This window comes from Pelodiscus sinensis, chromosome 5 (assembly GCF_052426305.1).
Source record: "Pelodiscus sinensis isolate ZL-2025 chromosome 5, ASM5242630v1, whole genome shotgun sequence".
NCBI classification, from domain to species: domain Eukaryota; kingdom Metazoa; phylum Chordata; order Testudines; family Trionychidae; genus Pelodiscus; species Pelodiscus sinensis.
Window position 1 is genome coordinate 50,676,665 of NC_143056.1, and position 17,219 is coordinate 50,693,883.

The window sequence follows — 17,219 nt, forward strand, 5'->3', positions numbered from 1 at the left end:
CCTTTGGCTCTCCTGTAGCTGTAACCATAGATTTCCACATATAACTATTAAGAATAATAGAATATAGAACTGAAAAGGACCTCAAGAGGTCATCGAGTCCAGTCCTCTGCCCTTTACTTACATGCCTACTGCTGTTGAATTATAAGTACATTGCAGAGGTCAAATTCTCCGCTGCTGTAATTGGGAAAACTCCACTAAAGTCAACTAAGAAGTATCCACTGCATTGGCAGACAATTTGGCTCCATGTTTTCATTACAGTCCCTTTTCTGTGAAAAACATGGTGTTTGGAAAACGGAAAAATCAAGAATATTTTGAATTAAATAAATTGTTCTGGAAGTGTGTAATGTTGACATTTTTCATTAAATAACACACCTGTTAATTAAAAGGTATTTTATTAATACCTTCCATTTCATTTCAGTAACGTTCCCATCTCCCATCAAAATATAAAGGCAACACTATAGAGACTACGATTACAATTTCCTGTGTAAATACCACACAGGAATGGGGTATTCTGATTCAGTATTATTATTTCCCCCCTCAAAGTAATAACTTTATAGTTTAGTTAATCACAGTCAGAGAATAAAGGGATTTATTCACACTGTAGATCAGTGGTGTGCAATCTGAGAGTTGTGGCTGTTTTCCAGGAGGAGTCACAGCGCCGGGCCAGCTGCCATTTTTTCCCCCGGCTCAGCGTACACGTGGTGGGGGTAGGAGGAGCAGCAGGCGAGCAGAGCAGCATTTAACAGGGACCATGCTTTTATTTTTGTTTTTTTGTTTTTGCTCCACCAAAATTTTACTGGGGGTCATGCCGGGAAAAAGATTGCACACCACTGCTGTAGATAAAACAAGTCAGAACTGAAGTGGCAACATCTGTTCTAATTACAACTGCATTTATAAAAGGTGCATTTATAAAATGTGCAAACACCACATACTCACAGAATTTCTAAAGGCAAAAGATATTAAGGAATTACAAGAGATTTCAGCAGTGCTTACATTGACAAACAAGTGGGTTTATTATACTAAGTTTTCAAAGTTTAGCTGCTTATGAGGCACATTTTCTGAGCCTTTTAACACTTGTTTCAAAAAATTACTCTCCAAAGTATCCATTGGCTCATATTATCCACCCACAGGAAGTGGTTACTATAAAGCCTAACTCTGACTGCTTCAATCCATTCTAAAATGTAATTAATTGGTTGCCTCAAGGTAACAGACAAAAGCCTGCTTACATTGTTTTTTCCCCTCTAGAAAGAAACATAGGAACAGCCTGATTCCACAAGTAAACTCATCCTAACGTGTTTTCCCTTTACCCAATCAACTCACACAAAAATGCATAACTTTGTGGAATAATGAAATATTTAGGTTATTTAAGCCTCGCCTGTTTTAATTCAGTTTTTTAATAGGAGCTACAATAAAAATATGTTGCATTCTATTACAAGCATCACACCTATCTATCAGTCATAGCACACTGCATCTAGACAACATTCCTCGTTTGAAGGAGGAATGTAAGTGAAGGAAATCGAAAATGCAAATGAAGCACAATTTACAAATCTCACACTTCATTTGCATAATTGCATCCGATTGCTTTTTTCAAAAAAGGTTGAGGCTTTTTTGTTTTTTTCCCCCCCAAAAAAGCAGCCTAGACGTGGTTCTTTAAGAAAAAAAACCTTTTTCGAAAGAACTCTGTAAACCTCATTTTTTCAGGAATAAGAGATCTTAAAAGTTTTGCCAGCCATTTATTCCTCCCGAAGTTGTTTTTAGATTACACCATCACATTTTCTCCAAAATTAGACTGGAAAAAACAAAAACATTTCCCCTTGTGGGGGAAGAATAAAAAAGTATATCACCCACATATCAAAGAAAATCTTCATAAAATGTTTTAGAAAAAAAGCTACCTTAGGTTTTTATTCTTAAACACTGTGTAGTCACAGAAAACATTCACAGGGTTGGGGAATCCCCCTGCCTCCTCATTACAGGAAAAATGAAACAATCTTTGGACCACAGGAAATAACACAAGTTTTAGAAAATCCCAGTGGTATGAGTGAAAATATTTCAGAAGGGTCTACAAGCCCTCTAAATGATCATAAAAAAGCAACAGATGTTCACTCCCCCTCCCCAAAGCTTATTAGAAAGCTCATGTATTCCAAAACAGACCATTTATTTATGAATGCATAGTTTAATACTCATAAACAGAGTAATAGATATATAAGGAAAGAGATGCTGCATATGCCTTCTATCTGCCTAAAAGAAAGCAGAGAACCCCCACTGTATATGTAAAAATAATGGAAGAGTAAAGCTCTTTCAGTACAAAAATATTTTAGGATGTAAAACAGAATCCAGAAAATAAAGCTAGTCTAATACTTCTAGTTCTTTGCAGGAGACACTGTTTCTTTGCCATACTTCGTACAATACGTAGCACAATGATTTTCAACTGGTGGTCTGTAGAGCCTAGGGGTCAACAAACTTGTATTCAAGGGGCCCACAAAAAGTTAAACACTATAGTACAGTGGTTTTACATCTGTAGTCCACAGGCCCACAGGGGCCTGCAGACTATATTCAAGACTTTCAAAGAGATCTGTACATTCTTTGGAAATTTTGGGGGACTCTGCAAACAAAAATTATGAAAACCGCTGATCTAATAAAATGGGGCCCCGACTTTTATGTACTATCATTTTTTTAAATGTTCATTAAAAATTAATTAATTCTGGCACTAATTCACTGATCCCCCATATTCCACCTAAGTGCCTAAAATCACTAAGATCCTTACTGTGAATTACTGACAGGCTTCAGTGGGATTATTGCCCTACTTAGTGAGAAGGATGGTAAACTTGGTTCTCGATCCTGACCCACTGAAATCAATGGGAGCTGAGTCATTAACTTAAATGGATGGACCATGAACTTGGTTGCATATAGGAAACAAAATATCTGAAATAGGTTAAGGTTTTTTTTAAATCAAAGTTTTAACTATATAGTACTTTAGTGAGATGTCCTACTGCTAACTCCATTACTTTTACAAAATATGTCCTAATACATTACAGAATCTCAAAAATTTAGGGCTGGAAAAGACCTCAAGAGATACATCATCCCCACATGCTGAGGCAGGATTAAGTAGACTTTGACCATTCCAGACAGGTGTTTGTCTAACCTGTTCTGAAGAAGCAGCACTGATGAGGTATCATGGCTCACCTGAGCAAGTGGAGCATCTTGCAAAACAAACTCCCATATTCCACCAGCTAATTAACTTCAACACAATATGGCACACCTGGGCCTTATGTTTCACAAAGTAATTAAAAGTCTTTTACTAACTTGAACATAAAGTTAAATTCAGAATAAGGCTGACAGACAGACCAGGCTTTCAGGGCTAAGACAAAGAAGACCCACCTTCCACTGTTCTGGATTCACACTTAACTGACCCCCCAACAGAAGCAGCCAGCCAGCCTGCTAGGCCCTGATAGGCTTCTGCCTACTCTCTGCCACCCTAGCTATTAGAGGATCAAGTCTTACTATTTCCAGGTTGCGGAAACAGGCATCCCAGATTGGCTAACCTGTTGCTAAGTTTCCAGAATTGGCCCGGACAGTACGGTATTTGTGGCCTCTGTTCGGTAAAAAATCCAGAAAATACTGGACATGTAAAATGTCTGATATTTTCTGTTTTTCTTGGATGCTGCATCTGGCGGGAGCAGGTGGAGAGCAGGGACTTAAAGGAGCAGTGAACCGTTTGGTTTAGCACAGGGTTTGTGGGGATTTTTCTTTGGCTCAACAACTTTGGCCCCCATTTTATTTATTTATTTTTGCTCAACAAGTTTGGTTCCCCCCTCCTTTTTTTCCCCACCATGTTCGGTATTTTTTATGAAAGTATTTGGCAACCCTAATACTGCAACCTCTCAAGGTCTGAATTCACACCCCTCTCTTCTGAAAGCACAGCTTCAGAGGGCAGGGCACACCAAAGCATCAGGAATGTGGCAGGTAAGACCGTGACACTAGGATTTTACAACCACCCTAGAAACCTGTTCCAGCGCTTATAAAACATCAAATATTATAGTTGAAAGCAAACTACTGTGGAGAGGATAACGAACAAAATGTATTTTATGGTATGTCCTTAATTTACCATATACAGTAGACTTCCAATAATCTGGAACCTTTGGGACCTGGTGGTGCCGGATTATCGGACTATCAGGAGGTACTATAAGATTTTTTATATATATATATATATATATATATATATACATATACACACACACACACACACACACACACACACACACACAAAAATACATACATACACATTATATACTGTATATAAAGTGGTTTTAGTCCTTTTTATTGTAGCACAAGCACTGTCAAGCGTCACATAATGCCAGTGGCAGACTGACTTAGTCACATCCGGTTTCGCTTGGTTCAGCTGCTGCCGCTGCTGCCTTGTGACTCGTATTTTCCAGAAGCTCACTCACTAGGCTCTTGCCATTTTGATGCCGGACTATCGGGAGTGCCGTACAAGTGGATGCTGGACTCTTGGAGTTTTACTGTATATTGTTTTATGGTCAAAATACTGCCTTTCCGATGTAGCCTTTCACTAATACTCAAACTTTAGTAATTAATCCCTAATCTCATGTGAATTACCATGGTTCAATGTACAGTAATTTCAGCAGCGTTCCAGACTAATCATCAATATGTAAAGTCAAAGAAATATGTGCAAGTATCTACATAATATAAAAACTATAGTTGTGGCTCAACATATACTTGGATTCATTTGTAGAGACAGAAATAGGAAGAAGATTCTTTTATCCATTAGTGACAATGAGGCATGTAATGCAAATTTGTTTTGATTTCAGTTTAGTTTTGCATATGGTTTCCCTTATGCTTTGCAAGTATGCTTCACAAGTCACTTTGTGCATTATCAGTTTTTTAAACCGTTGATGCCACTCTTTATTAAAAAAAAAAATCTAGTTTCACCCACTACAGTCAACATTAAACAGAATTTACAAATATGCACAGGGCAATCCTTCCATGAAGGCATTTAATTAAAATAATTTTGCATATTCTGTTAGATACTATGTTTATGAGTTTTCCCAGTACACTGGGGTAAAATGTAGTTAACAGAACAGAATTAAAGATGGCTTAACAGCAGCAAGAGTAAAACCGAGTATTTTCTTTAAAAAAAAAAAACCCCCACACATTATAAAAACTAACTTGATCCCTCAGACCTACCCGGTATGTCAAGAGTCAGGAAAGAAAAACTAGCTTTTTAACTTAATTCTGATTCCCTATCCAATCCTAGTCCTCAACTAGAAATGGCAGTAGTAACTCACAAACTTGAGAATGCTAATTTTGAATACTAAATTTGGCAAACCTGATATAGAATTTTTTTAAAGTTTAAAACAGTTTTAGAAAATCAAGCTTCTGAGAGTTAATGTCCCACTGTACTATGGGGATGACAGCCATAAAAATTATTATAAACATAAACATATGTAGATAAAATAATACTACTATGGTGGGTGTGACAGAAATGCCTATGCAGAGATCAAACTTCTTACCAAACCAACAAGGCTAACAGTTATCAATGAAGTAACAAGAGGAAGCACATTTTAAAGGTTTAATTTTTATGAACTATATTACTAGACAATTGCAAATGATTGGGTTTGTGTTTGAATCAAAGGTACATCCAAAAGCTAGAATTGACATAGCTACTGAAACAGATCAACTGTGATTTTACTTCTCTGCACTTTTTTCAAATACATAAAGAAAAGCTAAGTTACAATTTACTAAAGTCCACTAATTTAGTAAATTTACATTTACTAAAGTCTGAGATTCAATGAATAACGCATGAAAAATTCTTTAGCTTACATTGTAAGTGTCCATCTTTTAAGGCTCTAAGAATGTCAAATTCCATTTTATGTCAGATCATTTCAAGAGGAGAAAAAGCACCAGGAAAAATGGCATAAACTAAGGGCCACAGTGAAGTAAAAGGCAAAACATCTGTAAGGATACATATTTGAGTAGTTTAAATATACATGCAAACTTCTATTTGTATATGAAAGCCTGTGCCACAGAATCATGTGCTTTTAAATCCATAAAAATCACACACCCCAACAGAAAAATAAAAATCACAGAACACAATAAAATATCTTTAATTTACATATTCAGATTCTTTATAGTTACTTTGATTTGGGAACACATTCCTATAAGCAGTCATGACATTAATTTATTTTTGTCATTTATTTCCTTTGGCAAACTGAATTCAAATATGATCTGTGGTTTACAAGAAGACCTTGTTTTTACCTAGTTTTCTTCTTTTCTATCTGGGTTCAACATCATAAAAAGCAGGCAAGTAAATTTGCTTAGTTCATTATTCCATAAGCAGGAAATTATCTCTTAACCTGATACAAACCAATAGGGAAGAAACTTGCTTTTGATCCACTAGGAAAAATCATTACTGTATATGTATACATATCATATTGTTTTTTATGCTGAGTTGTAAATGCACACAAATATAGGGCAGTTGCGTAGTTTTCAGTTTGCTAATGAAATCTTTGATGGTTTGCCCAGTTTAAGGTCATGTTTGTAATTTGACAAGAGGCCTGAATAAAAACATACATGAAGTAGCACGAATTGCAGAGGCCCTTATTTTTTATGCAGTTGTGTGGCACCAATTATAATCCTCAAAACGCTGTGGTTCACTTTTGAATCTCTCTTCCTGGATGAAGATGGCACATTATATACTAGGACTGGAGTTTCCATAGACCAATCCTCCATCCTAAAACGGAGGGAAATGCATTGCTGAATGATGCATTTCGTTCTTGTTGTTCAAAGATATTAAAAATCAGCTGCAGGTGACTAAATAAAAATTTCAGGTACCATCCCAGTTTTCTTCTGAATCTTTCAATCCATTGAATGTAACCCAATGATAATGTCATGACAAATATAAAATAAAATACTTTTAAACTCAGGAAATTAACTTTTAAACAATTTTCTTACAAATACAATATATAATTAAAATTTATGTATTTCTGCTTGTTCCCCTACTGCTGATACCATCAAGGTCTTCATTGTTAAGTTCTAATCACAGGTACTAGAGATGGGCACTTCATGCTGGAGTTGGCGGCAATCTCTTTACTATTTCATTAGCTATCCTTAGATAGGCTTTAGCCTGTAAAAACAAAAATAAAATATCCATCAATTTGTGTTTTCTACCTGAAAGCATAAGAAATGTAAAAACGTCAATGTTCTTGCACAAACATTCAGAGAAGTATTTCAGTTTCAATGTTGTCTTTTTGTTATTGAAATAAAATCATAACTAAAACTTAAATGCTATAAAGCATCAAGGAAAATTCAAGTCCAAACATAGTAATTTTTAAAAATTCCATCCAAAAATTCAGTTGAGCAATGTACCCTGCCCAGCAGGCAGTGCTTGTGTTCTTCCAGGAAACACATAGTTTACTGTGAGAATTCTTTCATCTCTGGCAGAAAAATGTTATTCTCAAGATCCTCTGTCCTGTCAAGTTAGGTGAGGTGCTGCGTACACAATTTCAAATTTCAGATAAATAAATAAAATACCAAAAAGCCGAGTGAATGACATCCTTATAAACTGCGGTGCACTCAGAAGAATCTTACATAGAGTCAGTAGGGATAAAATGGAGACGGTCTTATTATATATACCAAGGTCCTTTTCCATTAAAAAATTTAAAAGCCAACAGAGTCAGGTTCATTAACTGACAAGAAAGTGGTCACAGATAGATGACTAAGTCCAGAAGAACCGACAGTCTGACCTCTAGCATAGCACAGACCACAGAGCTGGACTCAGAAATCCCTGTATGAGGTTCAATAATTGCTAGCTGAAGTATAGCATATCTAAGTCCAGAAGAACAGACAGTCTGACCTCTAGCATAGCACAGACCACAGAGCTGGACTCAGAAATCCCTGTATGAGGTTCAATAATTGCTAGCTGAAGTATAGCATATCTTTTAGAAAGATGTTCAGCCTTGGTTTAAAGATTTCAAACAACAGAGAACCTATCAGACATCTTGGTAAATTGTTCTAGAGATTTTACCTTGACTATTTAAAATCTGCATCTTATTTCCGCTTTGAATTCTTCAAGCCACTGGATCTTCTTATGCCTTTGTCTTCTAGCAGAGAGATCTCTGCTACTTAACTATCTTCTCCCCATTTAGATACTTACAGGCAGTGATCAAGTAACCTCTTAATTTTTTCACAATGAACATGTTTTCTGGCCCACCCTACACTCCACTATAATGGGAATTTTGCAGACATCTTGCCTGTTTTGTTAGAAAATAAAGATATCACTAGAAGGATCAACAGTATGTTACTCTCCCTGACATCCATCTTCCCACCACCAACATGCTTCCCATTCCTGGAACTTACTCTCAGCTTCTCCATCCTTTCTGCCATTGCCAGCCCCACTTTACCACCATGATATCAAGTATACCTCTTGTGACCTAAGTGTTCAGGTATCCATAGACTGGCCCTCAAGTTTGAGGTACTTAAGGAATGTAAGATCAAGACCTTTATAAACAGTACAAGGTACATAGAATATAATCGTAACTGAACAAATGATAGGTCCCAGTGCTATAAAGAAAAAGGCACATGAATAACTTTATTCATATAAACAATCTCAGTGAAGAGAAGAAGTGGATCGTGCCCACAAAAGCTCATGATACCATCTACATCAGTGGTTCCCAACCTTTTCACTAATGTGGACCCCCCTATCCCTCCTCCAAACTGTTCATGTACCCCCATCAAAGCCAATTCTAGCCACAGTTCTAGTACTCAGCAAAGTATTTTCTCACTTTTCCTTTACTTTTCGTTTCTGTTCAATTAGACATTCCACTTGTGGATGCTTCACTACGCTCATCGGTCTCCTTTCTCTTCAGCGAGCCTGATTTCAGCCACAGACTCATGTTGAACATATGGCTAACGCTTGTATGTTTCTAACTATCGTGATCATTTTGTCACACAAAGGCGCCACAACATAGATTTTCAGACCGCAATTAATAACATTAGAAGATATTTAATTTTAAAATAATAATTGATTGTAACTTTACAATTTATTTACAACTTATTTTCTATGATCATTTTTATTTATCTTTTTTTTTTTCGCGGATCCCCAGATGCCCACGGACCCAAGATTGGGAACCACTAATCTACATTTTTTGTTAGTCTCTAAAGTGCTGCAAGACAATTTGTTGTTTTTTAAGTTTTGCCAGTTACAGACTAACTCGGCTATCCCTTTGAAGCTTACAAGAGGAAAGTTATCACTTGCCCAAATCTTTGCATCATCAGCCTCAAATGCAGTAGCAATGTGCTGACAATGCTGACTTGTTTAATAATAACTACCAGGATGAACAACAATATTTCCTATTCTTCAGTTTAGCTCGGGAGCAGTTTTTTCTTCTGAAAGCAATTTAAAATATTAACACTGCCTATGAAAGAGATCCAAAAATATACAGGCAGTCCCCGAGTTACATGGATCCGACTTACGTCAGATCCGCAGTTACGAACGGGGCCCTCCCTCTCTCTGGTCTCCAGCAGACCAGGGAGAGGAAGCAAAGTGGCGGAACATGAGGGCAGCGGACAGGGCTGCCCGCGTGCTCCGCTGCTTTGCTCTGCTTTGCTCCCTGTCCCCCTGGACCAGGGGGACGGGGAGCAAAGCAGAGCAAAGTGGCGGAGCCTGGGGTTCTTAAGTTGAATCTGTATGTAAGTCAGAACTGGCGTCCAGATTCAGCCGCTGTTGAAACTGATCAGTTTCAGCAGCGGCTGAATCTGGACGCCAGTTCCGACTTACATACAGATTCAACTTAAGAACAAACCTACAGTCCCTATCTTGTACGTAACCCGGGGACTACCTATAGTTCTAATAATATAATTATAATTTACATTTTTTTCAGAAGGCTAGTACCATTGCCATCGCATATTTCCTCCATACACCCATTCTGTCGACATAGTTTCTATGAGTACTGTGTAATGAAACTGGATAATGCAACTATATGGAACATTAGCAGACTTCTCTACAGCCATTCATCTACCAATTTGTGCACTTATAAAGCAGTGCTAAATTAAGGTAACAAATAGTTAACTGAAAAAACTCTGTAAGAGAGTCTAAAAACTTTACTTCTGTTTAATCATTCCTACCATATAGGATGTAACTCTTGCGCTATGAGTTTCTTGACATTCTTCAACACATTTATAGAATATAGTCTACACTAGTGTGATAAGCTTATCCCATTTATACAATTATTTCATTTAAAACAATAAGCTATTTTAAAAAATAAAATTCCAAATTATTAGATTCAATATTTACTGATTTGTTTTCTATTTAGAATGATACATGCAATAAAAATGTTTACTTTACTGAATAAAGTGTTGAGATCTTTAACCAGAGAATGATTTAGGGTAGTTTAATTATCACCAAAACCAGCCAGCACAACTAACCTTTATAATCCCCAAAATACAGTACAGAAGTATGGAGACAGCACAGTTATGATACATTATTTTGCATATAATTATGATGTAACCCCACAAACCAAAGTTTTAATAAATTAATTTTCCACAAAGTAGTTAGAAGCAATCTGCTATCACTAAGTGAAACAGAATGAAATTAAAATGTATTAAAAAAACTTCTGTTCACTAAGAAGCACAAAGAGGAGGTATGTCATGAACTTAAGATCTTTTATGTTAGATATAAGCTATCAGAATAATAAAGTTCCACTGCGGCACCACAATAGTTAAACCTTTGCTTCTCAAAAAAAAAAAATGTATAAAAGGTTAGGAGCAATTCTGCTCCAACTTATGCACAATATGCATATAAAACTCAATGCACTGCAGAAATGGTGTTTCTACTTCCAGAACAGGAGGAGGGAAGAGACAGGCCACAGTGTCCCAATAAAGGTCAACTATGTATTCCTTTGCAGGCTGTGATGTATAATTTTCAAGGCCTTGAAACCCAACTAATTTTTCAAACTGAGTGTTTTGGAGCCTGGTCAAGGTAAAAAAAAGCAAACGAAGATTTTCCCACACAAGATTTTCAGTAGCTTCCCCTCCCCCTTTTTCTGTAAACAAAATAGACACTTCATTTGTGCAACCAAAGCAAGAATGTGTCCAACAGCAGGATTTTTCTAGAGATCATTTTCTTACACAGGGAGAGGGCATCTCTCTGCTAATCATGTGAATGAGACTGTGAAGAGAAGACGTTTTTCAATACTTATATATTGCACGGTCAGGGAATTCTTACTGATGAGAAGAAATTTGATGTAAATGGCATTACTGAAATTCAGTAGAATGACTCACATGATTGAAATCACTGGTTGTAACTGTTCAGGAAAGACAAAAAAGGAGAGTGGCATTTTATATTAACATTGTTACCTATTTTAGAGTTACTGATAACTAACTCTATACTGGGACTTTATTTTGAAATAACCCCTCCCCTCAATGGTCCAGTTTATAAGCAGAGCATCCACACTACCACGCCCATAATTTTTTTGAAATAATTACTCCCCAGAGTAAACTGAACTAATTACTTCCTAGTGCTTCTTGGGGCTCCAAGTGCGAGATAGCACAGCCACATTAACACAGCCTGCCTCAGACTAATTCCGACGCTTCCCCATAGTGTGGACACACTAGTTTGAATTTGCTAAATTAGGATTTACGGTGACTTTACTAATTTTGAAAGCTTCCTAGTGTAGACATGGCCTCAGAGCCGCAGTGTCTCTAATGCATATCAATCAATGTGCAAACTAACAAAGCCCAGGTGGGTGTATATAGCTGCAGTCCTGTTATTGACCACTAAGTCAAATCAGTGAACAAGATGACTTAATCTTTCCACATGTATCTGCAATGTGTAGAAAGTAAAACGGTGTAGTGATGGAAGTCTTCAATTTAGGAGACATATGCTGGAGGTCTCATGGAGCCAATCATAAAAGAGCAATAGATTTTCTAAAAATGATAGATGATAAAATTTCTAACACAGAAGGTATCACACCCAACATAAGATAACTCTGTTTTGGGTCTCATCAGCCCCACCGAGGAGGCAACTGTTCCATGGCCTGGCAATACAAGAGGGCCCAGAGCTCCCAGAAGCTGCTGCTGCTACTGGGACAGCAACCAGAGTCTAGAACCCTTTAAATTCCTGCCCAAGCACTGGGCAGCATGCTCCGGGCAGCACTGAGGACTGCGTGGGGAAGACTAAGAGATCTTAAAAAACAGTTGTCAATGGGGAAACAGCACTGAACAGGGGCATTTCTAGTGGAGTTCTACAGTATTGGTACTAGTCAACATTTTTGTCAACCATCTGGAAAGAAATATAAAAAATTACTGCTGATAAAATTTGTGAAGGACACAGATAGAAAGAATGGCAAATAATGATGGGGACATGGGAGCCATATGTATGACCTGGATCTTTTAAATGAGGTCCTGTGACAGGGTCAGGCTGAAGGGGTACAAGAGAGCAATGGAAGGGAAATATATTAACCTTAGATTGAGTACATTTCTGTTCCCAGTGTGAACTGGCAGGAGCTAGTCCAGAGCCAGCAGGAACCTGGCAGAATCAATCAGGCAGTTAAGCACCCAGAATTAATTAAGTGGGCTTCTAGAGTTAAGTGAGACAAAAGAGCTTCTCTGCAGTTAGCATGTGGAGAGCTGAGAAGACAAAAGAAGCTACAGAGGATCTGGGTGGAGCAGGCACAGGCAGATGCTAGGAGGAAGAGCATGTAAGGGGGAAGTAGCCCAGGCATTTTGTAATTATCTTGCAGCTGGAGTTGCAGACTTTTACAGACAGCTGGCTTTTACAGTGCCCTAGGCTGGAACCCAGAGTAGAGGGTGGGCCTGAGTTCCTGCTTCCACCCACCTCCCCACTCACTTCCTCATTTACACTCAGGGAAAAGACTGGATGGAAAAAAGAAAGGGGTTTACCCAGCCCTGTATCATTCGGGAGGTCCACAAAACTACGGAGTTCAGTTTCCCTTTGTACCTCACTGTGACGGAGCGGGCCGCCTCCACACCGCGGATGCGGACCCACCCCGCACTGACCCTGCGGTTGCCCTCACGCTCCTAGGGGCCGCCCGAAGTGCAAGGGGGACGTGCGGCGTGTGCTCCGCCACCACTGCCCAGCTAAGAAACGGTGGTAGGGCTGGCACGGAAGGTCCGTTGCCAGCAGACGGACGGGGAGGGGGCGGGGCCGACGCACGCGGCAGCCAACGAGATGATGTCGAGACGCCGGAGCGGGCACTTTAAGTTGAGGTGGGTCCAGAGCAGAGTGGGGGCAGGCGAAGGGCATGGAAGCAGCAGAGAGAGAGGGAATCCCCCCAGATAGGAGACGGGACGGGCGGAGGTGACTAAGAGGAGGACTGGCAAGAGGGACACAGAGGGTCAGAGCCGGCGAGACTGGATACAGAACGAGGATAGGAAGTAGCCCAGGGCAGGGCAAGGAGCCGGTGTGCTGGTGAGTTTCGGGCAACCACCCCGCCAGCAGGGCAGGACAGGGTGATCCTGTCCTTAGGGCCCTGGGTTGGGGCCTGGGAGAGAGGGCGGGCCCGGATCCCCCTATCCTCATTGGTGAGGAATTTAAAGTCCCCTAGCCAACAGCGGGCTTCGGTGGTGGGACAGTCACCTTCATTACACGTGGTGGAGAATGTGGGCATTCTTTTGAATCCCCCCCCCCCACAGATACTTGCACATACACCCCCCCCCCCCAAAAAAAAAACCCCTGGAAAAAGCGAAAAGAAAGAGGAGGCCGAGGAGCAAGTCGGAACGAGCTGACTCGCCGAGTAGACAGGAGACGCCAATCCCCGGGATGATGGAGGAGGCCGAGGTATTCAAATGGCTATAGGACAACCAGCACCACCACCAACAGCAACAGACAGCCCTTATCCAGCAACTGGCCGCCCAACAACGGGACCAGCAGGCGCAGCTCCTGAGGGACGTGACAGAGCAGTTTCAAGCACAACAGGACCACTGGGTGAGACAATGGGGGAGCTTGGGCAGGGGCCAAACCCTGGCACCCGGGCGGGGGAAGAGGCGGAAGGGGGGGGGGCTGGCCCAACTCCCTGTGCGGCTGACCAAAATGGGCCCCTCGGATGATCCGGAGGCATTTCTGGTCACTTTTGAAAGGGTGGCCACTGCCGCCTGGTGGCCAGAGCAGCATTGGGCCACGCTGCTAGCTCCGTACCTCACGGGGTCCAGCCCAGCTGGCGTACCGGAGTCTAGATCCGCGAGACGCCCTACATTATTTTAAAGTAAAAGAGGCTATCCTAGACCAGTTAGGGGTCACACCGGAAACGTTTCGGCAACGCTTCCGGCAGGAAAAATATCCTCCCGGGGCTCGTCCACGGGCGGTGGCCCAACGGCTCAAAGAGGCGGGCTGGCGCAGGTTGGAACCAGACCAGCAAACGGGGCCCCAGGTGGCGGAGAAGGTGGTGATGGAACAGTTTATTCACATCCTGCCAGGGGAAGGGCAGCGGTGGGTGCGGCGGCACCGCCCCTCGTCACTGGGCAACGCAGTAGTTCTAATGGAAGACTATCTAGCAGCCGAAGGGGGTGGGGAAGTGAGCGGGCCCCGGAAGGAACACCCTGTGGGGGTAGGGAGAGGAACACGACCTCCCCCTCGGCAAGGGGAAACCCAGAACCTGGCAGGTCCCCCCAGCCCAGGGAAAGGCGGGGTACGCCGTTTAGCCCCTGTATGGAGTAGGCCCGTGAAGGACATCTCCACACCACAACCACCAACCCGGGAGGGGTAGCCCACCCGCATCGCAGATCTCCAGCGGAACATGCTTCCAATGTGGCCAGGAGGGGCACTTCAAGCGAGACTGCCCATATATGGACTGCTCCTATAGCCAGGTAATGGCGGGGCAAAGCGAGGAGGGGGCACCGCCGGCCGGGAGGATACTAAGGAAGGTAGAAGTGGAAGGCCGGGCAGTCACTGCCCTAGTAGTCTCAGGGTGCGGCCAGACCTGGGTGCGGGCCGACCTAGTGCAGAAAGGGGGGCCTCAGGGACCTCCCGTGCTCGTGCAATGCGTCCATGGGCGGATAGAGTCATACCCCACAACGTGGGTACGCCTGAGGGACGGAGCCTTAGAGGGGTGGGCCTACGTAGCCCTTGTCCCTGGGCTAGTGTACCCCGTCCTCTTCGGACGAGACTGGCGAGGGTTTGAACAAGCCCTCCGCAAATGGCAAGGGCGGAAGGATGTCTTGGCCACAGGCCCTGTGGGGGCCACGTCAGGGGAGGCGGAGGGAGCATGAGGAGAGGACCAGGTCTGTGCGGAGGAAGAATGGCCCCCCGACTTTGTACGTGAACAGAGGGAAGACCCCCTCCTGCAGCGGGCCTGGGAAAACGTGTCCGGGGAGGCGGGCGCAGAGGGGGCCACCGGAGGGGACACACCCTACCCCCACTTTGAGGTTCAGGGCGACCGCCTCTACAGAATTAACAAGGGGCGGGAGGACGGCGAGGTAATTTCCCAGCTGGTAGTACCAGGCAAATACCACCGGCAGTTGATGGAGCTGGCCCACAGTAATCCCTGGGCAAGGCACCCAGGGTACGAAAAAAACGTGCGCTGCTTGCTCCCAAGATTTTATTGGCCCGGTGTCTATCGTACGGTGAAGGACTTCTGCGACTCCTGTCCCGAATGCCAGAGGATGGAGCGGGTGCCCAAAGCCCCACTAATCCCGAGTGGATGTCCCGTTCCAGAGGATAGCAATGGACTTAGTGAGCCCGCTGGAATGGACAAAGAACCAGTACCAGTTTAGAAGGATGCCCTTCAGGCTCCCCGGGGCCGCCGCAACGTTCCAGCGGCTGATGGACCGAGTACTCCAGCCCCATGTGTCGTACGCGGCGGCATATATGGACGACATAATCATATATAGCACAACGTGGTCCGAGCATTTGCAACAAATAGAAGCAGTATTATCCTCATTACGGAACGCCGGGTTGACTGCCAACCCTGCCAAATGTCACTTCGGCCAATGGGAAGTCTCATACCTAGGATACACGGGTGGGGGGGGGGTCAAAATCCATCCGCAGATAGGTAAAATCGAGGCCCTGCGGAGTTACCCAGCCCCAACTATGAAACAGCAGGTTTGACAATTTTTAGGACTCGCCAGCTACTATCGGCGGTTCATGCCGGACTTCGCAACCTTGGCGGCCCCATTGACAGACCTAACTCGGAATGCAGACGGAAAGCCCCAGCCTCTTATACAGGGGCTGGCAGCAAATGGGAAAATCTCAAGATAATGGAAGCTCAAGTGTTGAGCTCTCCATGGCAGCCAATAAAGGCAGTGTTTTGTTTTATCCTGAGCTTTTTTCCCCCATCTTCTGTTTATTAATAACCCAACTCTGAGCAAAAGGATCTGGTTCTAAACTCTAACATTTTGGCTTCATTTGAGCTGCTCCAGCTGCAACTGATTTATAGGGTGGCCAGAAAGTTTGTGCAGAACACAGATACAAAGCTCACAGCTCTGACTGAAACTTAAAACTGTAGGTCACTTTTTAACAACACATTTCAGTTTTAAATTTCCTACATCAAGGTTAGAGAATAGTTTAATTAGGTGATTTGACCTAAACTTGTTTTTTCTGAAGGCATTAAAAAGGTGAATTTTTTAGATCGGTGAGCAATTCAGTCTTTTATCCAAGGTTAATAAAATGGCAGTAACACAAACAACATGTGGGAAAGGTCTAAATAGGATCTCAAATTATCAATACTCCCTTCATTACACAAAATCAACTTTACATACATTGAACTTTTTCTCCTATTCATGATCTTTTTAATGTGCCATCTATAGACTTGAATAATACTGATGAGTTCAACTGTTTACTCTATCATTACTAAGCAACAGAAGATGGCTTTCAACCAAAACAGAAGTTTTTTTCTTTTTTGGGGTGGAAATGGCATGGAGAGAGAAACGTGATTTTGAGTTCTTATATATCACAACCACTTTCATATTAATACAATATTATTGTAATTTAGAAATTATAGTTCATCATTTGTTGTTTGTAGGCTCTCTAATAGGAATTAAGTTTATAGTCCGTCCATCTTTATGAAACTTCCTCCTTTTGCTTTGTGGAGCTGAGGGGAAAAGAGCATAAAAAGGTATAAAAATGCCTTGAAAACATTAAGGGAGAGTGTGTAAGTGGAACCTAAATAGTACAACTGCATGTGAAGAGTGTTGAGGAGTTGTCACTCGACCTACAAACAACACACACACACACACACCTCGTAAAC

At 41.9% G+C, this 17,219-nt stretch overlaps 1 protein-coding gene across 3 annotated transcripts in view; it reads right to left on the reverse strand.

Moving 5' to 3' along the window:
* Nucleotides 1-5,576: 5,576 nt before the first annotated feature.
* The window catches only part of NUBPL (NUBP iron-sulfur cluster assembly factor, mitochondrial), a 156,925-nt gene continuing 145,282 nt past the window's right edge, over nt 5,577-17,219 (reverse strand). For all 3 annotated transcript variants that reach the window (XM_014570137.4, XM_006116358.5, XM_014570136.4), the window contains one exon: nt 5,577-7,144. In XM_014570137.4, the coding sequence (XP_014425623.3) occupies nt 7,082-7,144 (63 nt within the window). In that variant the 3' untranslated portion in view covers nt 5,577-7,081. The remainder of the gene's footprint in view (nt 7,145-17,219) is intronic.